Source organism: Phocoena phocoena, chromosome 2, assembly GCF_963924675.1.
Source record: "Phocoena phocoena chromosome 2, mPhoPho1.1, whole genome shotgun sequence".
Lineage (NCBI taxonomy): Eukaryota > Metazoa > Chordata > Mammalia > Artiodactyla > Phocoenidae > Phocoena > Phocoena phocoena.
This window is the reverse complement of record NC_089220.1, coordinates 166,496,610-166,520,962: the sequence shown is the minus strand read 5'-3', so window position 1 is coordinate 166,520,962 and position 24,353 is coordinate 166,496,610. Positions and strand designations below refer to the sequence as shown.

General features: G+C 45.0%; 1 protein-coding gene across 5 annotated transcripts in view; it reads right to left on the bottom strand.

Annotated features, from left to right (window-relative positions):
• Window positions 1–24,353, bottom strand: part of KIAA1217 (KIAA1217 ortholog) — a 321,560-nt gene that overhangs the window by 59,533 nt on the left and 237,674 nt on the right. For all 5 annotated transcript variants that reach the window (XM_065870849.1, XM_065870852.1, XM_065870851.1 and 2 more), the window contains one exon: window positions 14,266–15,098. In XM_065870849.1, the coding sequence (XP_065726921.1) occupies window positions 14,266–15,098 (833 nt within the window). Of the gene's footprint in view, window positions 1–14,265; window positions 15,099–24,353 lie in introns of those variants that run through there.

The following is a 24,353-nucleotide window of genomic DNA, read 5'->3' as shown; positions in this document are numbered from 1 at the left end:
GTGACATGATACTATACATAGAAAATCCTAAAGATGCCACCAGAAAACTATTAGAGCTAATCAATGAATTTGGTAAAGTTGCAGGATACAAAATTAACCTCTAGCATTCCTATACACTAATGATGAAAAATCAGAAAGAGAAATTAAGGAAACAATCCCATTTACCACTGCAACAAAAAGAATAAAATACCAAGGAATAAACCTACCTAAGGAGGCAAAAGATCTGTACTCAGAAACTATAAAACACTGATGAAGGAAATCAAAGATGACACCAACAGAGGGAGAGATATACCATGTTCTTGGATTGGAAGAATCAATATTGTGAAAATGACTATACTACCCAAAGCAACCTACATATTCAATGCAATCCCTATAAAATTACCAATAGCATTCTTCACATAATTAGAACAAAATATTTTACAATTTGTATGGAAACACAAAAGACCCTGAATAGACAAAGCAATCTTAAGAAAAACAGAGCTGGGGGAATCAGGCTCCCCGCCTTCAAACTATACTATAAAGCCACAGTAATCAAGACAATATGGTAATGGCACAAAAACAGAAATATAGAACAATGCAACAGGATAGAAAGCCCAGAGATAAACCCACGTACATATGGTCACTTAATTTATGACAAAGGATCCAAGAACATACAATGGAGAAAAGACAGCCTCTTCAGTAAGTGGTGCTGGGAAAACTGGGCAGCTATATGTGAAAGAATGAAAATTAGAACACTCCCTAACACCATACGCAAAAATACACTTAAAATGGATTAAAGACCTAAATGGAAGACCAGACAGTGTAAAACTCTTAGAGGAAAACAGGAAAAACACTCTTTGACATAAACCACAGCAAGATCTTTTTGACCCACCTCCTAGAGTAATGAAAATAAAAACAAAAATAAACAAATAGAACCTAATTAAACTTAAAACCTTCTGCACTGCAAAGGAAACCATAAACAAGACGAAAAGACAACCCTCAGAATGGGAGAAAATATTTGCAAACAAAGCAGCAAAGGATTAATCTCCAAAATATAAACAGCTCATGGAGCTCAATATCAAAAAAACAAACAACCCAATTAAAAAATGGGCAGAAAACCTAAATAGACGTTTCACCAAAGCAGACATACAGATGGCCAAGAGGAACATGAAAAGATGCTCAACATCACTAATTATTAGAGAAATGCAAATCAAAACTACAATGAGGTATCACCTCACACCGGTCAGAATGGCCATCATCAAAAAATTTACAAACAATAAATGCTGGAGAGGGTGTGGAGAAAAGGGAACGCTCTTGCACTGTTAGTGGGAATGTAAAGTGATACAGCCACTACCGAGAACAATATGGAGGGTCCTTAAACTAAAAATTGAACTATCATACGACCCAGCAATCCCACTACTGAGCACATACCCTGAGAAAACCATAATTCAAAAGGACACCTGTACCCCAATGTTCATTGCAGCACTATTTACAATAGCCAGGTCATGGAAGCAACCTAAATGCTCACTGACAGACAAATGGATAAAGAAGATGTGGTACATATATACAATGGAATATTACTCAGCCATAAAAAGGAACAAAATTGGGTCATTTGTAGAGATGTGGATGGACCTTGAGCCTGTCATACTGAGTGAAGCCAGAAAAACAAATATTGTATATTAACGCATTTATGTGCAATTTGGGAAAATGGTGCAGAGGAACCCATTTGCAGGGCAGATACAGACACAGGCATACAGAAGGGACATGGGGACCCACAGTGGGAAGGGGAGGGTGGGACGAACTGGGAGATTAGCATTGACATATATACACTACCACGTGTAAAACAGACAGCAAGTGGGAACATGCAATAAAGCACAGGAAGCTCAGCTTGGTGCTCTGTGACGACCTAGATGGGTGGGATGTGGGGGAGGTGGGAGGGAGGGGATATATGTATACGTGTAGCTGATTCACTTCACTGTACAGCGGAAACTAACACAACACTGTAAAGCAATCATACTCCAATAAGTAAATATAGATAAATAAATAAAACAAAGGGCTTACTCTGGTGGAATTTACATTCTAGGGGTTGAAAGTAATGGTACAACATAGTAAAAAAAAAAAAAAAAAATATATATATATGTATATATATATAGCTGGCCAAAAAGTTCCTTCGGGTTTTTCTATACACTATCACAGAAAAACCCGAATGAACTTTTTAGCCAAGCCTATATATGTATGTATATAAATATATATAAATATGCTGATATTACTTACTTATAATGTAATATATTATTTGTAATATCGATATACTAATCATACGGTTATGTGTAGGTGCACAGGTACGTGTGTAGGTGTGCCCTGCTGAGCTCATGGCCTTCGGGTGAAGCCCTGACGTCAGGGAGGAGCCATCCAGGTAGATGAAGGTGGAAGGAAGCACAAGGCAAAGGAAGAGTAAATGCAAAATGCCAGAGGCAAGAAAAGTCCCAGGAAGTTCAAACACAGGAAGCCAGGGAACGAGGTCACGGCAGGAAACGTAGGCAGCTGAATGAACTTGGCACACAGAGGAAACACGGCCCACCTTCCCCCAAGGGGCTCCCACCCCTTGTTAAATAGAGGCGCCCCCCTTCTCTTCACCCCCATAACCCAAGGAGAACCGCATCCTGCCAGATGCAGAATTCGAGACCCACACAATTGTCTAGTTAGAAGGAACTTATTTTAGACGCCCCTGGTTTTCTTTCCATTCTGGTCTGGTGATCTTGACTGAAGCAAAAAAAAAAAAAAAATGCGTGGCAGGCCCAGCAGGCTGGGCAAAGCTCAGCCACACCGGGCCTGCGCTCCTGACGGGCACAATGGCTGACTTCCGTGAGGGGAGGTTTCTGCGCAGCATCCAACTGCACCTGGAAGAACTCCAGGTCGCCTTTAATCTATTTCACAACCTACTGTCTGGGCGGGCTGTTCTGGCTGAGACCAGAATACGGACCTAAGCCAGCCTCTGGACACACAGTGCCGCAGACACACAGTCTCCAAACGGCCCGTGCGCTACTACTGCTCCTTTATGCAAAGGGGCTAGGGTTCACGGTGTATGTCATAAAGTCTCTTATTTATGGAGAACTTTCCAGTTCACAAAGCGATTTTACACCCGTTTTCATTTCAACAGAACCCGTAGGAGGTCCTAGTTGCCATCCCCTGGTCACAACAAGGACACCGAGGCTTACTGGCAAGGCAGGGTCTAAGGAAACACAGCTGGTCACGTGTACCCCCTCCCTCATCCAGGGCTCCCAGCAGGGCTCTGGGCCACCTCCTGTGACTCACCCACCATCTGGGGTGAGGCTCCACTTCCCAGCTGATGAGAGCCTTCGCTCCCCAGGGCAAGCCTACACCCTGCCTTATGATATCATCTGCTTTGCATTTTCTTCCTCTTCCCTGAGGGCAATTTTTAATATTCCTGCTCTGGAAGTGACAGAGCACTTTTTTTTTTTTTGTACAGGTACAAACCAGTATGAATAGCTGTTTGTTCACGTTCTGGCTACTTGAATACAGACCCGTATTTGACCTTCCAATGAGTGAAGGTATCAGAGGATACGGGGTGATGGTCTCTTGAGTGATCCTACGGGGGCTGCAGAAGGAAGCTCCCCACTCCCACCTGTTTTTTTTTTTAAAATAATAAATTTATTTATTTATTTATTTATGGCTGCATTGGGTCTTCATTGCTGCACACGGGCTTTCTCTAGTTGCGGCACGCAGGCTTCTCATTATGGTGGCTTCTCTTTGTTGCGGAGCACGGGCTCTAGGCATGCAGGCTCAGTGGTTGTGGCTTGCGGGCTCTAGAGCACAGGCTCAGTAGTTGTGGCACATGGGCTCAGTAGTTGTGGCTCACAGGCTCTAGAGCACAGGCTCAGTAATTATGGCACAAGGGCTTAGTTGCTCTGCAGCATGTGGGATCTTCCTGGACCAGGGCTCGAACTCATGTCCCCTGCATTGGCAGGCGGATTCTTAACCACTGTGCCACCAGGGAAGCCCTTCCCACCTGCTTTTGATCCACAGATTCTCAGGGTGGACTCCAAAGAGATAAGATAATGATTCCTAGGGAAAAGAAGGAAGGCATTTCCTATGCTTGGTCTCTCTCATGGGTTTTTCTTTCTCTCTCTCTCTTTTTTTTTTTGGTCTTCTTAGATCCCTGTGCAGGAGTAGGGACACACTGCCTTTATTACAAAGACAAAAAAACCTGAGGCTGCATGATAGTGAAAACATCATTTGACCAGAGAAGTAGCAATCACTGGTCCTTTGGAAAGTGTCCTGTTTCTCCTTCTAAAAGTCTGCAATTAAGAGATCGAACCCCTTCATCCTACCTTGTTGGTGGGAATGTAAATTGGTGCAGCCACTTTGAAAAACAGTTAAAAAACTAAAAATAGAGTTGCCATATGATCCAGCAATCCCACTCCTGGGCATGTATCCAGAAAAGATGAAAAGTCTAATTCAAAAAGATACATGCACCCCAATGTTCACAGCAGTACTATTCACAATAGCCAAGACATGGAAGCAACCTAAACGTCCACTGACAGATGAATGGATAAAGATGATGTGTTACATATAGACAATGTACTACTCAGCCACAAAAAAGAATGAAATAATGCCATCTGCAGCAACATGGATGGACCTAGAGATGATCACACTACGTGAAGTAAGTCAGACAAAGACAAATACCATATGATATCACTTACATATGAAATCTAAAATATGACACAAATGAACCTATCTATGAGACAGAAACAGACTCACAGACACAGAGAACAGACTTGTGGTTGCCAAGGGGAAAGGGGGTTGGGGGAAGGATGGATTGGGAGTTCGGGATTAGCAGAGGCAAACTATTATATATAGGATGGATAAACAACAAGGGAACTAACTATATTCGATATCCTGTGATTAAACCATAATGGAAAAGAATATGAAAAAGAATATGAATCACTTTGCTGTAGAGCAGAAATTAACACAACATTGTAAATAACTATACTTCAAGAAAATAAACTTAAAAAAAAGAGATTGCATCCCTTCAGCTCTGAAGATGGACAGGGAGAAAGAGTAGGTATTACTGGCAATACATGTTGGCCCTGTAAGAGTCAATACAGACTTTTTTTTTTGCGGTACGCGGGCCTCTCACTGTTGTGGCCTCTCCCGTTGTGGAGCACAGGTTCCGGATGAGCAGGCTCAGCGGCCACGGTTCACGGGCCCAGCCGCTCCGCGGCATGTGGGATCTTCCCGGACCGGGGCACGAACCCGTGTCCCCTGCATCGGCAGGCGGACTCTCAACCACTGCGCCACCAGGGAAGCCCCAATACAGACTTTTTAAGACCCACAATTTTTGGAAATTCAAATTAATGCCTAGACCTGGCTATATTTTTGAATCACTTCATTCATGAAAAATCAAGTCCAAAACTCAAATAAGGACAAGTGTAATCTCTGTAAACTCCACCAGAGAGCAGGACAACTAATCACAAGAGGGGTTAAATGGCTGGGACATCATGGCAGCCCTGGATTATTCAGCTGCTGGGCCGTCAGGCTATTTTTAGATGAGCCCCATCTTCAGGTTGGGTCATAGTCACACCAATTCTGTAGTGAGTTGATCTTGCCAGGCTGAACCTGTACCTAAATATTTATTCCTCTTCTCTTTGAAGAAAGACGTGTTAGTTGGCAAGGAAAGGGGCTTATCTGAATCTCACAGAATTTAGGTTGCTCTGACTTAGTTTCTGGTTTCAGACCCAAGGCGTCTGATTGACAGCACCTCGTGAATATTCAGAGGAGAAACCGGGGTGCATTTTAATGTCACCTAATTAGTGACAGAGGATGGCTTTCCCTTTTGAGAAACTGATTTGTTCAAAGTAACACAGAGCTTGTGGCAGTCATTCCACCGGTATTTTTGATAGACTATCCCTTGGATAAGAGTAGGGCTAGCTTCAGACATTTGTCAGTTGGTTGAATATCATGTTTATCAGACAGCTCTTGAATGAACTCAGCAGCCTAAGGAATGACTAGCAAATATTACTTAACCATAAAGTTATATTCCTGTGAATGAAATCATAATTCAATTCATCAGCACCTATGTGCTCTGAGACTGCCAAAACATCGTATCTAGATGTCATTTTTATAGGAAGCATAATGGAAGAAATACAGCACATTTTGAATAGAGACCAATCAGTCTTTCCAAATGGTATCTTTTCATTCCATTATGTGAATTCCTTAAATGCGAGTCCCTCTTGGCATTCTCATGAAGGCTTCCAGCCCAGCCTAAGTTCAGGAAAATGCTCCCGTTTCTGAACTCACAGCAATCACTCTCTGTATCACTTCTTTGGAATTAATTATGTACAAGCCGTCCCCAAATTATGGTAGGCTTGTAACTGCAAAGTTTTCGTCTACTTTCATTGTTTAGAACTTGGAATAAAATGGTGGTTGGATTTCCAGCTGGCCCATGGAAGCCTCTTTAACCTACAGTGTATTATTAGTCCTTTCATTGTTCCTCATTGTTTTCAAGGAAAACGTGTCCTGACTTTCCAGCTGAACTTGGGAGATGCTGGGAACAGATCTCCCCCTGCACCTCCAGCCTCAGGGAAAGACACCGTCCCCCCTCAGTGACTTGTAAAGCTTCCTCTCTTCTCTCCACCTCACCAGGAGACACTGCCGCTCTTAGGGTGACAAGATCATCCCTGGGCAACACCTACGAATGAAACCCTATTGTTGGGACTAGTTCTTAAAAACCAGTTATTTAATAAGCATTCGTAGCTCAGAAGCTTCCTGCGCTTAACCGCGGCATAGCTTACACGTTCGTTATTATGCTTTTAATGTTTTATGACGGTCTTCCCAGTTCGTATTCCTTGCAGGTGGGGACACATCTAAGTTTCTTTGTACCCTGCAAAGCAATCAGTCCCCAGCTAAGCACACAGAGAGATCAATAACCGTTTACTGATCCCTAATTAGAGCTACCCAGGAAAGCAATTCAGACAATAACTGAATCGGTCTGGCACTGTTAGGCATCAAAACAGGCATCAGACAACCTAATAATTTCAGCGCTACCTGGTTAGGCATCCGTCATACAGCTCAGGTGCAATTTTAAGAAGATGCTGTAATCCTGGCTTGTCTCTTGGCACCTGGTCCCAAGACAACGTACGACCCCCACTATTCTCCTGATAGGGACTGAAAAGTAGCTTTGAGAGTCTAAACATTCTCATCTGGATCTTTCATCCCACCTAATTCCATTCTCTCTCCTGTATCCCCTGCCCACCTGCTTTATATTTTCCCTAGCATTATAGTTAACGATTTGTCTCCCTGCTTCCTCTGGCACAGTCCTTGTCCTAGCCATTTCTGTGTATTCATCTCTGGGCTTTAGTAGCATTTAGTGGAGTGCTTTGTTCAAAGTAGGAACTCGGCACTTATGCTACACCAGGCATGGCACAAGGCACTTAACTGTAATGAGTTGTTCCGTCCTATGAGGTAGGTGCTATTATTATCTCTATTTTACAGACGAGCAAGCTGAGGCAGAGCAAGACTCAGTGATCTGTCAAAGTTTACAACTGCTAACAAGTGTTAGAACAGGCACTCGAACCCAGGCTATCTGGCTTTGGAGACCATGTTCATAAACATGGCACGTGACTGCCTCTCAATGAATGACTGATCACAGGTTGGTTGAACCAAAGATAACAGCAAGTTCTAACAATAATGAAGCTGCTTTACCAAGAGGGAAAGGGTAGAACTGAGCTAATCATCATCAAGATCCACGTTTTGGATTTGACAGCATTTGACAATGTCTGGAGACACACATCTTTGGTTGTTGCGACTGGGGCAGCATTGCAGGGGAGTTTGCTACTGGCATCTAGTGGGATGGGGGCAGGCTGGAGACACTGCTAAACACCCTATAATGCACAGGACAGGCCCCAAATACCAAGCGTGCAGAAGTTAAGAAACCTTGCTCTGGGAAGATCCCAAGTCTAACTACTTACAAGACGTCTGATATGGCTCCCTTTTGACTATACAATCAGGAAAAGGAAAAAAATTAACCATTCTTTTTCAGAATCACCTCTCTAGCAGGACACCTAACATAGTTTAGAAAATCTTCAAAGGTATGCCAGGCACTGTGAACATTTTAAATGACACAAATATGAATTCAGACTTTCAATTAACTGGTAAACGGAGGATGTATCCTATTCCTCAAAGCTACCAACACAAAAATACTTAATGCTCATAAAATGAGAAAGTGATGTAAAATGATTAAGAACAGACCCAAGCTACCAGTTGGCATGCAGGCTTCCTCCTGTACATAGAAATTTTCCTTCCCTTTCATTCTAAGGCACGGGATTCTACTTCTCTACATCTGCGATGCCTTAGAAATCATAGCAGATGTCATGTGGCTTTTTTCCTCCACATACAAGGGCCCAGACAGGCAAGAATCTGCTCCCAAGTGAATTCTTGACTAGTCTGTTGAATTTAGCTACTGTAGGTGCAGAATAGTGTAAAAAGTATGATCTCGGTTCAAGTTTACCATGTCTTGAAAAATTATTAGGAGGAATCTGTTATACATTTGGAAGGAGAGCTATTAGTCACTTTGCAGTGAGCACCCTTGAATTTTGAGTGTTATTTCGATAGAGATATTTCACATTATATGAGCCAAGCTATAAATACAAACTAGCAAAACAAATGTCCTAGAGTTTTACAATTCTTAAGGGCTGTTTTATGTGCCATGGATAGGGATGATGATGCTGTTTAATGAAGTAATTTTATAACCTTGGCAAGACAGAGTCTCACGCCCACAGTCACCTATCACACACTGTCTCCCTTGCACAGGGCCTCTTAGTCACGTGGACCCACTCTCTTCCGGGAGGCCTTGCTGAAAGGAAATCATCTGGGTAAAACCACCTCAGCACTCAAGGTCATTTTCCTTCTAGAAGCTCAGACTTGAGAATTACAGTCGGCCCTCCATATTCGCAGGTTCTGCGACCTCAGTTTCCACCAACCGCAGAAAGAATTTTGCAGATTGGTTGAATCCGTGGATGTGGAACCACGGATATGGAGGGCTGACTGAACTACGCCCTTTTAAATAAGGGACTTGAGCATCTGCGGATTTGGGTATCCACGGGCTCCCGGAACCAATCCCCATAGATACTGAGAGACAACCATACTATTCTGAAGGTCAAAGCAGTTGTAATCCGCTTTCCTAACCCAAAGTCCATGGCCGTCTTGGCAGGAAGATGCTACCATCATATATGTTCTACACTATGTTTTCCAGATCTCCTATATATAATTTGTCACCGCTAGATGCTTTGTGGAAGCATCTTTATAAGAGATACCAAATTCATTAACTCGAAGCACATGAGCTACGTACAAGATCAAGGGGAAATTACTTTGTCTTTAACTCATTTTCAAGTCAATAGAGCTATTACAAAATTGCGTTCCAAAAAAAAAAAGCTACCGTTGGAGGTTTCCTGAGTACAGATGAGAAAGAAAATTTTTCTCTCTGATTTCTAACACTCTGCAGTTAATGGGCTATTTCATAGAAGTGGTCTTCTGAAGAGTATATGAATCCAGCAGTGCCCAAAAGAAAGCATCTCTACAGATTTCTCAGTCTCCCTCCTGTGTTTCTGTAGCTTCACATCTTAGATGTAAAACTTCACTCGAGAGTTTCATATAAACACTCGGATTTGCTTTTTAATATTATGAAATTGCAACAGAAATTGGTTTGACATGTTATAGGACCCTGTACTCATGAAGTTACTTTTAGGGGTTGAAGCTTCTTTACAAATACTTGCACAGACTAAATATATCTAAAATAGCACCACTGTATAGGTGTAACAATGGATTATAATTGTGTGCTTCAGTAATTGTTTCTGGTTTTGTTTTTAAAATTTTCTTTGACATGGTACTCACATTCATTTTTTTCAAAATAAAATCTACCAAGAATGTTTTCTTCCTCTATTTCTGCATAATTGTGCTGATATACTAGGGACCGTTATGTTTTAAATGACATGTATATATTTAGCAGCATAATTATGCAAATTCTACCATGTTGATGATCGTAAATATCCTTTCAGAGCAGCTACTTAGCATTTTTTTTTTTTTTCTCGCGGTACGTGGGCCTCTCACTGCTGTGGCCTCTCCCGTTGCGGAGCACAGGCTCCGGACGCGCAGGCTCAGCGGCCATGGCTCACGGGCCCACCCGCTCCGCGGCACGTGGGATCCTCCCGGACCGGGGCACGAACCCGCGTCCCCTGCCATCGGCAGGCGGATTCTCAACCACTGCGCCACCAGGGAAGCCCAGCTACTTAGCATTTTGTCCTGGTTGAAATGCTTCGAATTCACTCCCAAATTCACTTCTCCGCTGGGTGAAGGTGGGGCTCACAGTTCTCACCCAGCAGGCAGAATACTGCACAGTGGTAAAAAGTGTGGATTCCTTAATGTACCTGGACATTCTATGCCACTTACTGGCTTTGTGACCTTGGGCAAGTTACTTAACCTCTCTGAGCTCTGTTTCTGCATCTGTAAAATAGGGATGATGATAGTACATACCGCACTGGATCGTCATGACGATTACATCAGATGATGTATGGAAACTTAACATCACGCTTGGTCCATAAAAGACTCTCAATAAATGATAGCTATCGTCAGTGTTCTTATATTACCCAGCAGTATTACATTTCAGCCTAGACATCAAGCTTTCCAAGAGTTTAGAATTGCAGCTGAAAAAGAGGAAGTATGGCACATTCCGACCTGTCTAGGTAACAGTGGGGTGGTGGGTAGCAGTGTTAGCAGTACAATGTCCAGACTCAAGTTTTTACTCGAGAATCATTCTTTACATACTTTTGTCGTGTGCCTGGGTTGAGTTAGTGGGAATGTTTAGGTGTTTCAGTAATACCAACTCTAAATGTAGGCGGTGTGTGTGTGTGTGTGTGCGCGCACGCGTGCGCAGGGCTACAGAAGGGAATCTAGCCTGTGGTGAGGAATCACCCAGACAAGATGTGAGATAAAATTCCTCCTCTGCTATTTCACATTTACAGGAATGAATTCAAAAATGTAAAATTATATTCTGAATTACAACCATATGTCAGAATATGGCAGTGATCATGACAGTGTATTTTAGGTCAACATTAACCTTTAGTCAACCTTCCTAATCCTTGTTTTTCTAGAAATAAGAACTTGGATTTTCTAAAAGGAGTTGCTAACACATAAGACAGAAACCCACAGCGTTTTCTGAGCTTCCTTAAAAAACAAACCTCAGGAAGCAGAGGCCCTGAAAATATACCGATGTTACCAAAGGCTAAAATTCTTCAAGACTCTGATCAGGGAGCAGTACAGAGGCAACTCCACATAGCAGAGGGCCCTTCATTTTGGTCCCACCCATAACCCAATCCCGGGAACTGGGTTCAGTGATGTTCAGTTATATGCACGTGGTAACCACATGCGTGACGATGAACTAGGTGCTGAGCGAGAAGCCAGACGCCATCGTTGGCCAGAGTGTGCCTGGCGCCCAGCAGGGTGCACGTGGCTTGATGTGATAAACAGTGGAAGCAAGCTCACGATCCTCTCATTCCCACGAGGTGGGTCAGCAGGGTGGTGGGGGAGGACGGATTCTGGCCCTGGAGATGGATAGTTCTTATTTTTTCCTGGACTAAATTCTTATGACTCCAAGTCCCTTCCTATCAGGGACACACATTTCCCAACCAGCCCCTCACAGCCCACCGGGGCAGATGTGCTACCCTTTCTTAGAAGCACAGGGCGCAAGCTCCCTAGAGCCTTAAGGCACGTCTTGGTAGACTTCCCTCTGGTTGTGACACTGGTCTGTTCAAAGAGCCTCAGTATTTATCCCGCAGCCCTCAGCTTTCTATGGCCATGGGAGGCATCCCTTGCTTTGATTCTTAGAATTTAACTTCCTAAGGACTTTGGAAAGGAGAGAATAAATACCTTTTTCCGAGTCTTCATTTTTCCTAGTCCTGCATAATCAAGCCTGTCACCGTTTTGTCTTGTTTCTCATGCAGATTTTTTAATAGGAACTATTCTTGGAGACAGTTTACATCAGCTCTACCCACTTGCCATAGGCCAGAACCCACTCACATGGCCACACTTAACTGCAAAGGAGGCTCGGAGATGCAGATAGTTTTGTGCCCCAGAGGAAAAGAAAATATGGTTTGGTAACCACACAGCCTTGTCTCTGCCATCATCTATTCTTCTCTCAGCAAATACCTGTTTCATCCTTCTTTCCACACAAAGAATGTATACCCTCCCTCCACAAGGGAAACAATGCAAAGTCTCATTCTGTCATGGAATCCAGCGCCACGTACAGGATCTCTGGGAAATGTGCAATCTGCTCCATCGGTATCAGATGTGGCTCCTGGTGACCTTGCAAGCAGTTAACTAAAAAGCCAAGTTATCTGTAGCCCTTACAACCAGTACTATAGCAGCAGAGCAAAGACAATTTGTAACCTCTTGTTCCTTGAATATTTGGTAGCTCTTGTCTATAAACCACTTCACTCTAGGTCAAGCCAGTCACTGTTGCTGTTTTTTTTTGTTTGCTTTAACCATACGCGGGCCTCTCACTGCTGTGGCCTCTCCCATTGAGGAGCACAGGCTCCGGACGCGCAGGCTCAGCGGCCACGGCTCACAGGCCCAGCTGCTCCACGGCATGTGGGATCTTCCCGGACCGGGTCACGAACCCGTGTCCCCTGCATCGGCAGGCGGACTCTCAACCACTGCGCCACCAGGGAAGCCCACTGTTGCTGTTTTTTTTTTTTTTTTTTAAACTGTGTAGAGAGGGTTAGAGCTTTTTGGTACATTGATGATCCCCCAACTTCCAGGTTTATTCTCTTTCCATCTTCCTGGAATCTTTCTTCTGGAACCAGATAAGAGATGGCCCTTTCAAGATAAAATTCTGCCAGTGAGGACAGAGCTTTCCGATCTGTGTGATTAAGATAGTGATATACTATCACATTCCAGTCACAATTTTGGCTTTCTTTTTACAAGGTTATGTAATAGAAAGTGACATGATCGGTTTTGGTAAGGAGGATGGAACAGTGGTTCCAATAAGGTACTGAGAGGCTGAATATCTGAATTTTATTTCTCATGCCCCTTCTGAATTCCCATATGACAACAGGTCAAATGCTTAACCTCCTTTGGACACAGTTTCTTTGACTAGATTTTTATGATTATAATTATTATGTTGCCTTCTGTCAGCCAGTTCAGGGTAGGGAGATCCCCTCTATCAAGAGTAGCTTTTCTGGGGCTTCCCAGGTGGCACAGTGGTTAAGAATCCGCCTGCCAATGCAGGGGACATGGGTTCGATCCCTGGCCCGGGAAGATCCCACATGCCGTGGGGCAACTAAGCCCGTGCGCCACAACTACTGAGCCTGTGCTCTAGAGCCCACTTGCTGCAACTACTGAGCCCGCGTGCCTAGAGCCCGTGCTCCGCAACAAGAGAAGCCACCACAGTGAGAAGCCCCCGCTCGCCGCAACTAGAGAAAGCCCGCGCAGCAACGAAGACCCAACGCGGCCAAAAAAAAAAAAAAAAAAAAAGATTAGCTTTTCTATTACTCTACAGACTTGAGGGTTTTCAAGATGTAGTATGAAGGTTCTGGGCTGGTAAATTATAAACACCTGTAAACTTAAAAAGAAATTTAAACTCCTGGAGTGTCACATCCACTAGAAAAATTTTGCTGATCTCTGTACCACTCCTGAATGAGTATTACATTGACGCCATCCTATTTTTATGCAAATTCATGTTTTTATCACCCTGGATGACAGACAGTGACACACCCTTTTCATTTCTCATAACCAGATGAGTAAACAAAATCGCACTTCACAAGGAAGAACAAAAACCGCCATTTCAAACAGTTAACACTTGAACCACTCACTCACTTTCCGTGGGAGATCAGTTATGATCAGCTTTTGATGAGTTGTCTGAATGGTTTCTGAAATCATAATTTTCTTCTCAATTATTCAGATTTACATTAACGATGCTGCCGTTAGATCCACACTCGGGAGGCCCGTTCTGACCTCTCTTGTTGGGGCGCCTGCCTGCCTTTAGCCTGGCTACTGCCCAGCCTCACTCGACCACCAGATTTAGAAACTCTTTGCTGACAACAGCCCTCTGGTCCTACTCTTCCTCCCCTACCCCCCAGCGGCCAGTACCCACAGGGCACAGTGCTCAAGGCTGGCGCTCAGCTGACCACTGTTCTCTTGGTTCGACTTCTGTAAGGCAGCCCTCAAAACCAGCACGTGGGCGTGGACCACCCTTGGCCACCCTCACCGCCTTACCTGGTCTCTCTGTCTTTGGGTATCGTAGCCGTGCTATAAGCAAACACTTGCTTCTCAACTAGAGGAGGGCCGAGGTCCACCATTCCGGCTAATCCTGGAGTCGTCCGTGGCTTCTCAATGTACACCAAGGTGCCGGGCTCCTTTTTGAAGGCCTGGCGGCTGGGTGAGACCCGGTCTGGCTGCATGGTGTGGGAGGGCCCGTGGGCGTTATGGAGACCGTGCATCTCCACCATCCTCAGGTCACTGACTCGGTGAGGAGAGGCCGGGGGCGTTTTGGAGCCCAGAGTAGGCAAGAGGCTCTCTGGATACTTCCTTGACTTCTGTCTGTACAGTGACTGCTCCATGTGCATTTCCGCTTGCAAAGAAGGGCTGCAGTAAGCACTGGCTGAACGAACTGCAGCGCGGTGATACCCGATGATGTGGTCGGGGAGATCCAGTGGGTGCCCGCTGTGCGAAGAGGCTATGCTCATCCTCCCCTCGTGATAAAGGTAAGGATCGGCGTAGAAACCCTCGTTTCGGTACATCGCGAGGCTCTTGGAGCTCATGTCTTCATCTGGCTTCACGTCTCTTCTTTCCAAGATGGCGCTGGGGCTGGGAGAGATGGATCTGGAGACCGGCAGGCTGGAGAGTCTGTCCCTGGGGATGGTGGCGTTACCAGGAACGACCATCGGCCGGGTGCCTCCGTAAGGGATTCTGGATGGAGAGGGAGGCATGGAATGTGGCACAGGAGTGGACGGTGGAGAATTTGGAATGGCGTGGGGTAGAAGAGTTGTGGGTCCAGGTCGAGAGGCACCAGGGCCATCTCCTCTTGCATAAACGATTTCTCTCTGCATCTGAAAAGAAAACGAGAAATTAGAAAATCTACTTTGATATTCATGTTTTTAGAGACATCTCAGTGTGGTTTCCCTGTTGAAGTAGGCTGAATAGTGGCCCCTGCAAGATGTCCACGCCTTAATCCCTGGAACCTGTAACCATGTCCCCTTACAGGGCAAAAGGGCCTTTGTAGATACCCCCTATTAAGGATGTTGAGTTGCGGACATTATCCAGGTGGACCCAATGCAATCACAATCACTTATGTGAAAGTAATGCAATGCATTCACTTATATGTCAAAGAGGCAGGAGGGTCAGCGTCACGGAAGGAGATGTGATGACAGAAGCAGAATCAGACAGAGAGAATGGGAGGATGCTGTTACGGAGTCCAAGCTCACACTGCTCGCCCCCACAACAGGCCAATAAATCGAGACATGAGGTGTTGAGGCACGAAGAGTGACTTTATTTGGAAAGCCAGCAGACCGAGAAGATGGTGGACTCATTCCCCAAAGAATCATCTTGCCCGAGTTAGAATTCAGGCTTCTTTTATACTAAAAGGGGAGGGAGTGAAGTCAAACATTTCCTGCTTCCGGTCAGCCTCCAGAGGGGAGGTGTTAACTTCTTTCTCCCTGCAGAAAGGAATCACAGGTGGGCCTGGTCAGGATGTTTCCTGTGAGCTAAACAAAGGTATTTTAGCTTAATGCTCACTACCTGGGAGTCAGGGTTCCCAGAGATGGGCCATTATGTATATTTTAAGCTTATAGGCAATATCCCTTTAGTGACTAACTTGTAATAGAACACAAAAGGTTCTTCCCTATAATAATTCCTCATTGTCAATGTCCATTCCACAATCTTGTGGGAAAAGGGAGGAAGACCACTCTGGCTGGTTACTTCCTGTTGAACGGAGGTGATGAATATTCCTTAGAATCTTGTCAGCCTTTGTTTATCTACAACTATTTGAACCCGATGAAACCTATTAGCACTTTGTTGTCTAATTCATAATCGAACTTGGGGTTTTGGTTCCAGTTCCTAATACACATAAATTCCTGTGCTATTTATTTGGACACAATTAAAGAAATTGGTGGCCCCTTCTCCAGCTGCCATGGAATTCCCATCTACTTCAGCTGGATGGGCAGACCTGTTGGAGTCAAACTCAGGAGCAGAGGTCAGTATAGAGCCCAAAGTTTTAATGTAATTGGCAACCGCTAGGTCTTTTAGCGTTTATAGATTCTCCTGCCTGGGCACACACCTGCAATGGAGTACCATACAATGTTTTAAAGGTGTTTAATTTAAGCCTGCTTCTGGGAGCCACTGATCCACGGCATGGCAACTAGCAAGGTTATCCCAAGTTAAATGTCTCCTGACGTTTCAGCAACGTTCCTTTCTGATATATGATTCATTTTCTTGGTTTTTCCTGTTGATTGCCGTCTCTAGGATGAATGCAGTTTTAATGCCTTCATCCAAGTCAGGGGATGATTTCGCTAAGGAGGGCTTTAACCCCTTCAGAGAGTTTCTGTCCAGGTGGGATATGCTTCCACCGATCCTGAAAAGGTGTCCACACAAAACACTAGCAGGTATCTGAGATTTCCTGAGGCTCAAGGCCTTTGAGTAAATATTTGTCGGTCCTCGGTGGGGCAGGTTCCTCTGTGTCGAGTCCCTACCTGGGAGGTCTGACAGCAGTCTCTGGGTTATTTTGAAGACTCTGGGGGCAAGGGCTTGGTCTCCTTTTCTGGGATGTTCATAAGTACCAGCTGTTGGCTTAAAGCATGTTCTGGCGGGACTCAGATGTCACGCTATTGTGCTGAAAACCTTCAGGGTGAGGCCTGTCAGAAGGTCAATCAGGTCATCGCCCCAGCGTCAAGTTCTCCCCTGGCTCCTGTGGGGAGCTGGGTGTCTCAAGGCCAAGGGAGTCCCTGGGTCTCTTCACTCAGAGCATCCTGTCTACCAGGAGAGGCTCTCATCTTCTACTGTTCTTCTGTCTCAGCAGAGGGCAATCTGTTTTCCAGCGATGTTACCCCTCACAACAAGCGTATTGTTCCTTCCCCGGTTGTGGCCTACCTCTCCGGGTTACCTGCCTTCCAGGAAGCCAACGCCACTGCCAAAAAAGTGGCATTCCGTTTTGTATCTTTCTTCTGTTGTTGTTCCCTCAACACTTTAAAAGCAACATCTACCAATTGAGATGGGTTCATTCCAAATGTACCATCTAATTTTTGCAGTGTTCTCCTGAAATCGGAGGCACTTTGCCCCAAAAGGTCAAATTTACCATTCTAATATTTGCAGGGGCCTCGGGATCTGCATTAGTATGATGTGTGTAGGCCTGATAAATCCTTTCCAAAAATTCAGAGGCGTCTTCATTTGTTTTGCTGCATTTCTTGAATTTTGTTCCAACCCTTTTGCCTTGGTTTCCCCTTTCAAGGCCCTGCCAAGACGCACTAATGAGCAGTGCTCTCATAAGGGCCTTCTTCCCTCACCGGGGTCCCCATTTGGTTCAGCTGTGGGTGCTGGCAAGTGGGCTTCAGGTGTAGAGCATCCTCTCTATAAGGAGGGCTGCAATCTTTCCAACTAAACAAGTTTGAGAAACCCAGCCGCTGGTCATTTCCATTTAGGTCCCCCATGAGATAATGGCGTAAGGAAAATACCCCTGTCGCAGAAGTGGCTCCAGGCCCAAATTCGGTGCCCTGTTGGGTCTTAGATGGCGATTCCAGACCAAGTCCCTGTGCCCCAGAAACTAGCACAGGATTGTTTTGTTTTGTTCTTTTGGCCGCACTGCACAGCTTGTGGCATCTTAGTTCCCCGACCAAGGATTTAACCCTGGCTACTGCAGTGAAAGTGCCGAGTCCTTAACCACTGGACCGCCAGGGAATTCCCAGCTTTTTCTAATTGATCCTATAAGGAGGGAAGTCCTGGGCCCCAGCGTCAGGAACTAGGCCTGGATAGGAATAGAAGGTGGTGTAAGGGTTGGATATACTGACATAACGGCCGGAGCGGATGGGACAGCCAGCTCAGCCAGAGGAGTTAAGGTCTGAAGCAACATGTCCTCTCATTCCCTTCCTTATTTTCGAAAGCTGGGAATAGTACAAATGCTTGCACATAAAGGATTTCATTATTCTGGCTTGTTTCTTCACAAAATAGCTGGAGTGTCATTCAAAAGCCACTGTAAAACTATAGATAGCAACTGATCATCTAGCCGTGAAAAGGATGCCTTTTTGCCTTGGCATCAACCAGCTGGGATTGCAGTGCAACTGAACAGAAAAGTGACCACTGCTGCGGCTATGACAATACGGTAATTACTAAAGTTATGACTGATATCACTTACCAGGATGTGCCGGAATTTTAGGAGTTCCATATAATTTCTGGAATATATATGTTAACAACATTTACCCATACAGTACAACCTAAGAAGTTTTATCACCACCCATTTGACAATGCCTCCCACGCAATTCATCACACCAAATAAGCCCAATTAGTTTAATATTCCTCTCTCTGAGATGGGGAGAAAACAAGTAATTTGAGGTGTTCCAGAGACCCTCCAGAAAACCCCAACGTTAGCCAGAGGTCAAATGAATCCCACTTAGAACTTGATCTTTGGGACATCTGTCAAAAATATCAAAAGTTTTAACCAGCGATAGAAGATCCCAATGGCAAATACAGGTCACTTAAACAAAAACTCATGATCTATTACTAAAAGGAGTTCAATATTTTAAGAAAGCTTTGTCCTCTTAGAGAACCAAATTCAGATTTTGTACCACTTTACCTTCAATATTTATTTATTTATTTATTTTGCAATACGCGGGCCTCTCACTGTTGTGGCGCACAGGCTCCGGACGCACAGGCTCAGCGGCCATGGCTCATGGGCCTGGCTGCTCCTCAGCATGTGGGATCTTCCCGGACCGGGGCATGAACCCGCGTCCCCTGCGTCGGCAGGCGGACTCTCAACCACTGCGCCACCAGGGAAGCCCCAAGATTTATTTTCTTAATTAAGTTCAATCTTACCTTAGAACTAAGTTTAGTTTCAAGGTACGAAAATCTGGAGAGACTATTCCAGACAGACGTTTCCAGAACATTATTCCCATAGAGTTTAACCAAAACTCTTCATTTACCTTTATTTACTTAAAAGCTTTGTCACATTATTTTTCTTGCTGACAAACTTTTTAACAGGAATAATAAGGTCTTACTTGATTTCTAGTAAATCCAGGTACAATGAAGTATTATACCTAATGTTGATGACTCTAATGACATACCTGTATCAAACCAACAAGCTTAAGCTAACTTTAACACCAGATATTAATTCAATACTGAATTTCCTAGATGACGTGAGCCTGAAACTCATTCTGGACAGTTTCTTTTATATTTGAGTATTCACTTAAGCACTTAATTTCCTTTAAGCCAATTAAATAGAGCTCTTTTACAAATTTCTGGCGATGCCACACATCTATAACACACGTACAAACACACACAGGGATGTCATAGTTCCCATTCCAAAATTTTAGCCATGAATCAAGTACAACAATGTAAAACGCATCAGTTACAAAAGATTGGATGCAGACGGGGTTTCTGGCAGATGGGACAAATCAAGGTCACCTGTACAGATGGCTAAACCCTTTTTAGTAATATTTATGGAAAAGACTTATTTCTATTTGTAGCTTTTGGTGATTTTACGAACCCAAGTGGAAACGTTCTCTTCCTCGGAATGTCCCACTCTTGGACAAGAGCAGACAGGGTTTTTTTCCCTTTTACTTTTCTCCATTTGACATCAGTAAAAGTTTAAAGTATCACAAAACTGATTCGGCTGTAAACGGAGAAACGGCACCAAACAAAATGAAACCCAAAACCCAAAGAACACACAGAAAATCCTAAATAAACCCTCAAGTTTGGTCTTGGGTTTTTACATATACCATCGACACAGGAGACCATAAATGACGTAAGTAACACAGCAAGGGTAACAGTACATGGTGCACAGGGCCCCAAGATAACCCTGCCTAACCCCCCTGTAGAGATCCTAACAGGTACTGTGGCTACACACTATTGTAACAAAATATCATCTTCCTCTGACACATGGCTTCAGAGCTGTAATCAGATCCCTTACCCAAAATGCACCTCAGAGAACATTCTTTAGGAATAGTTGAAACATTCCCCTTTTTTTTTTTTTTTTTGCGCTACGCGGGCCTCCCGCTGCTGTGGCCTCTCCCGTTGCTGGAGCACAGGCTCCGGACGCGCAGGCTCAGCGGCCATGGCTCACGGGCGCAGCCGCTCCGCGGCACGCGGGATCCTCCCGGACCGGGGCACAAACGCGCGTCCCCTGCATCGGCAGGCGGACTCTCAACCACTGCGCCACCAGGGAAGCACCCCCATTCTTAAAGATAGAAATTCAAGACAAACAAAACACAAAAGGCACCACACACATGCTAGCATCCAAAGAAACAAACAAACCAGTTGACACGTAGGGTAGAAGCCCAACAACTCCTGCCTCTCTCCAACAGGGTATCCCACTCAAATACAGAACAAATTGGCTTATTCCGGAGAAAAGGCCCCAAACGAAGAGAGGAAGCACAGTTCCCGGCTGTACACACTGGAGCGACTTACCCTATTGCATGCAAACTGTCGGCTCCCAGATGTCCATTCCTTGCTCCAACTGCCAAGTGCTGGGGCAGCCGGTGCTGCTTCGAAGAACTTTGAAGGGAAGATCCTCAGGACAAGTGGACCCGGCAGCTGCTAGGGCCTTACCGGGAAATTCCCCAACCGGGGCCGGCTGGCCAGGAGCAGCAAGGCTGCTGGATGGCTCCCCCAAATTTGTTACTGAGTCCAAGCTCATACTGCTCGCCCCACGCCAGGCCAATTAATCAAGAGATGAGGTGTCGGGGTGAGGACTGGCGACTTTATTCGGAAAGCCAGCAGTCCGAGAAGACAACGTACACACACTCACCCCCACCAAACAACCATCTTGCCTGAGTCAGGACTCAGGCTCCTTTTATACTAAAAGGGGAGGGAGTAAAGTCAAACACTTCCTGCTTCCGGTCAGCCTCCAGAGGGGGAGGTGTTAATTTCATTCTCCCTGCAGTCATTCACAGCTGGGTCTGGTCAAGACGTTTCTTGTGAGCTAAAAAAAATTATTTTAACTTAATGCTTATTACCTGGGAGTCAGGGGTCCCAGAGATGGGCCATTATGTGTAATTTAAGCTTATAGGCAACATCCCTTTAGTGATTAGCTAGCTTGTAATAGAACACAAAAGGTTCTTCCCTATTACAAGGCTACACTGCCGACTCTGAAGATGGAGCAGAGAGCCATGAGCCAAGGAATGCCGCAGCCCCCAGCAGCTGGAAAAGGCAAAGAACGGGATTCTCCCCTAGAGTCTTCGGAGGCAGTGTGGCACTGCCAACACCTTGGCATCGGCCGGTGAAACCATTCTGTATTTCTGATCTCCACAACTGGGAAATAACAAATTTGTGGTGTCTTAAGCTACTAAGTTTGTGGTAGTTTGTCAGAGCAATCACCGGAAATGAATATACCTGATGTAGAGCTCAACATTGTGGGGTCTGAGGGAAAAAACAGTGCAGTGGTTTAAATACTGAGGTCATAGCTTCTTAGAGACACTAAGAAACTATGTGGGTCTAATGTACCAAAAGGGCTAAACTGTCTCCTAAAGCTCAGCTTGGGTACATTTTTCGAGTGGAGGCCCTGGAAAGTAGATAGTAAGCATCTTTCGCATCTTTTCAAGCTGATACAATACAGGGACATGGCCAGAGAGAGAAAGGAGATGCATGGGAAAAGTCTGGAGGGAAGTTTTACTCATTTGCTGATGCCTTACTATGAGAAACAAGATCTGAGAGGTCAGGAGGAAATAATGATTCAGGAGATGAGTGCAATTGGAGGCAAATGCATAGTAGGGATGGCAAGAGATAGAAGAGGGAAGGGAACCCCAGGCATGGCGGGGAGGAAGAATGCTAACAGTACCCGCTCTGGGGCTGCCACGTGACGATGGTGAGCATGCTGGGAGAGGTCGTCATAAGCCCCGCAGTACTTGCCCAGGCAGCAGTGATTTCTGGGCTGTTTCATTACCACCCAGTTCAGGAGAGTTAGGACTCTCCCACTAGCTCTCCTTTAGAAGAAACAATGACTAAAGAATCAATAACTCAAGAATCATAGATACAGAAAACAGATCGGTGGCTGCCAGACGCAGGAGGTGGGTGCCCGGGGGGCTGGGGGTATGTGTGTGAAATGGGTGAAGATGGTCAAAAGATACAAACTTGCAGTTATAAAATACATTTAAGTCCTGCGGATGTAAGGTCCAGCATGGTGACTATAGTTAATAATACTGTATTGTATTTGAAAGTTAAGAGAGTAGATTTTAAAAGTTCTCATCACAAGAAAACAATTGTTAACTATGCGGTGATGGATGTCAACTAGACTTAGTGTGGTCATTTTTTCACAATATATGCATCTATCGAACCATTATGTTGTACCTCTGAAACTAATATAATGTTATATGTCAATTAGATCTTAATTTTAAAAAAAGGAAGCAAGTTAATGGCAAAAGAGGAAACTAATTTGCAGGCGCACTGTTTTATTTAGCAAGGGGCAGAATCAAAAATACAAATGAATTCAGGATGTGAATAGGTGGTACTTTTTGTTTTGACAAAAGCCCAGGAGGGTCATGCTCACTGAGATTCTCCAAACGGCTACAAGGGAGGGGACGGACAGCCAGTGGCACCTCCCAAGCTCTGTCTTCTAGTTTGATTTGTGCTATCACAGAAGCCACATTTCCATTTGGACTTCTCAGAGATGTGACAGACAAGGAGGGTATAAATGATTGGAGGGTGGGTGAGGTAGGGGCGTGAGGAGAGAGGAGGTGGGCTCAAATGGACGAAAGTCAAGATAAGTAGCTGACAGACCCGTAGTGTGGGTGAGAGAAGACATAGAAGAGGCAACAAGAAGAAGGTTGAAAAGGAAACAGAGCCCAATGCCCTGAACACATATCGATTCCTTACCTTATAAATTCATTCACTTAGTAAACAATATTTACCAAGCACTTGCTAAGAACCAAGCATGATTCTAGGACACAGCTCTAAACAAGCCCATAAGTTCCCGCCCTGGAGGGGAACTTCCTGCTCTTGAGAGGATACATTCTTACCTACATCTGGTCATGAGGATGCAGGGGATGAACTGGCTGGTCTCCCACAGGCTTCCTCATCTTGTCACTGGAAGGACCCAGCAATGCAGAATCCCTGACCCGGGGAGTTTTACACATTATGGTGGATTTCATAATAGAAACGACTGACAAAAAAATGCAGGCAAAATGCAAATATTAGCAACCAAAAGGAGCCCTTTGAGGGGTACGTTATCCAAGCACTACTGAACCAGCTCCTGAGCCCCTAGGGGATCCCAGAGTATGCAGGCTCCTCACTCGACGTTACGATTTTATCTCCACTACCCCTGCCTCCCCAACACACACACACACCACACAGACACACCATACACCACACGCACCACACACACGCACGCACGCCACAGTAGACTAGTCTGTTCTCCCCCTCTAAACCGGACTTGGGATACCCTCAGGCTGTCCTCACCCCTGGGACCCTCACCCCAGTTCCCAGCCCTTGGGGAGTCACACCTAGGGTGAGGTCAAGGTCAGCCTCCAGTTGTGTCCGCTCCACCACATGGCCCAGTCCCGATGCTCCAGCCCACACACTCTCAAGGCTCAGGGGCTCACGGCCATAGACCAGGAGGGCATTCCCAAGGTCACTGTGCGGTAATATACCTGATTCCCATTCCAGAATGGCTGGAGCAACCATATAACCAAAGTTTTGTAGTAGATCAACATGGATCCTCTATAAATACCTCTCCCCCCGTCTTCCTCAATGCAGGGCTCAATGAAAAGAAAGGTCAGGCTCGGTGGTAAGCATGGCAGGGCTTCACAGGTGATAAAATACAAGAGGGACTGGCTCAGCCGGCAGTGCGTATTTGGCCAAATTCCCCACCCAATCAGACCACACAATGCAATAATCAACCCAAACACACATAAAGATATATTCAAACAGATGCCACTGTGTATAAAGCGTCACATGGTGCTCAACGTCAATCAGGTTCAACAAATAGCAGGTACTATTGTCATTATTGTTATTCATCCCCACTCCCCGCAAAGAATAGAGTTTCAAATGTCTAGAACCCACTTAGGATGAACAATAGTCCTAACGGGGTTAGTCACTACTCCCTGTTCTCTCTTTCCTCCTCATCCGGCTTCATCTGGATTTGGGGGATCCTGAACCAAATGAACACA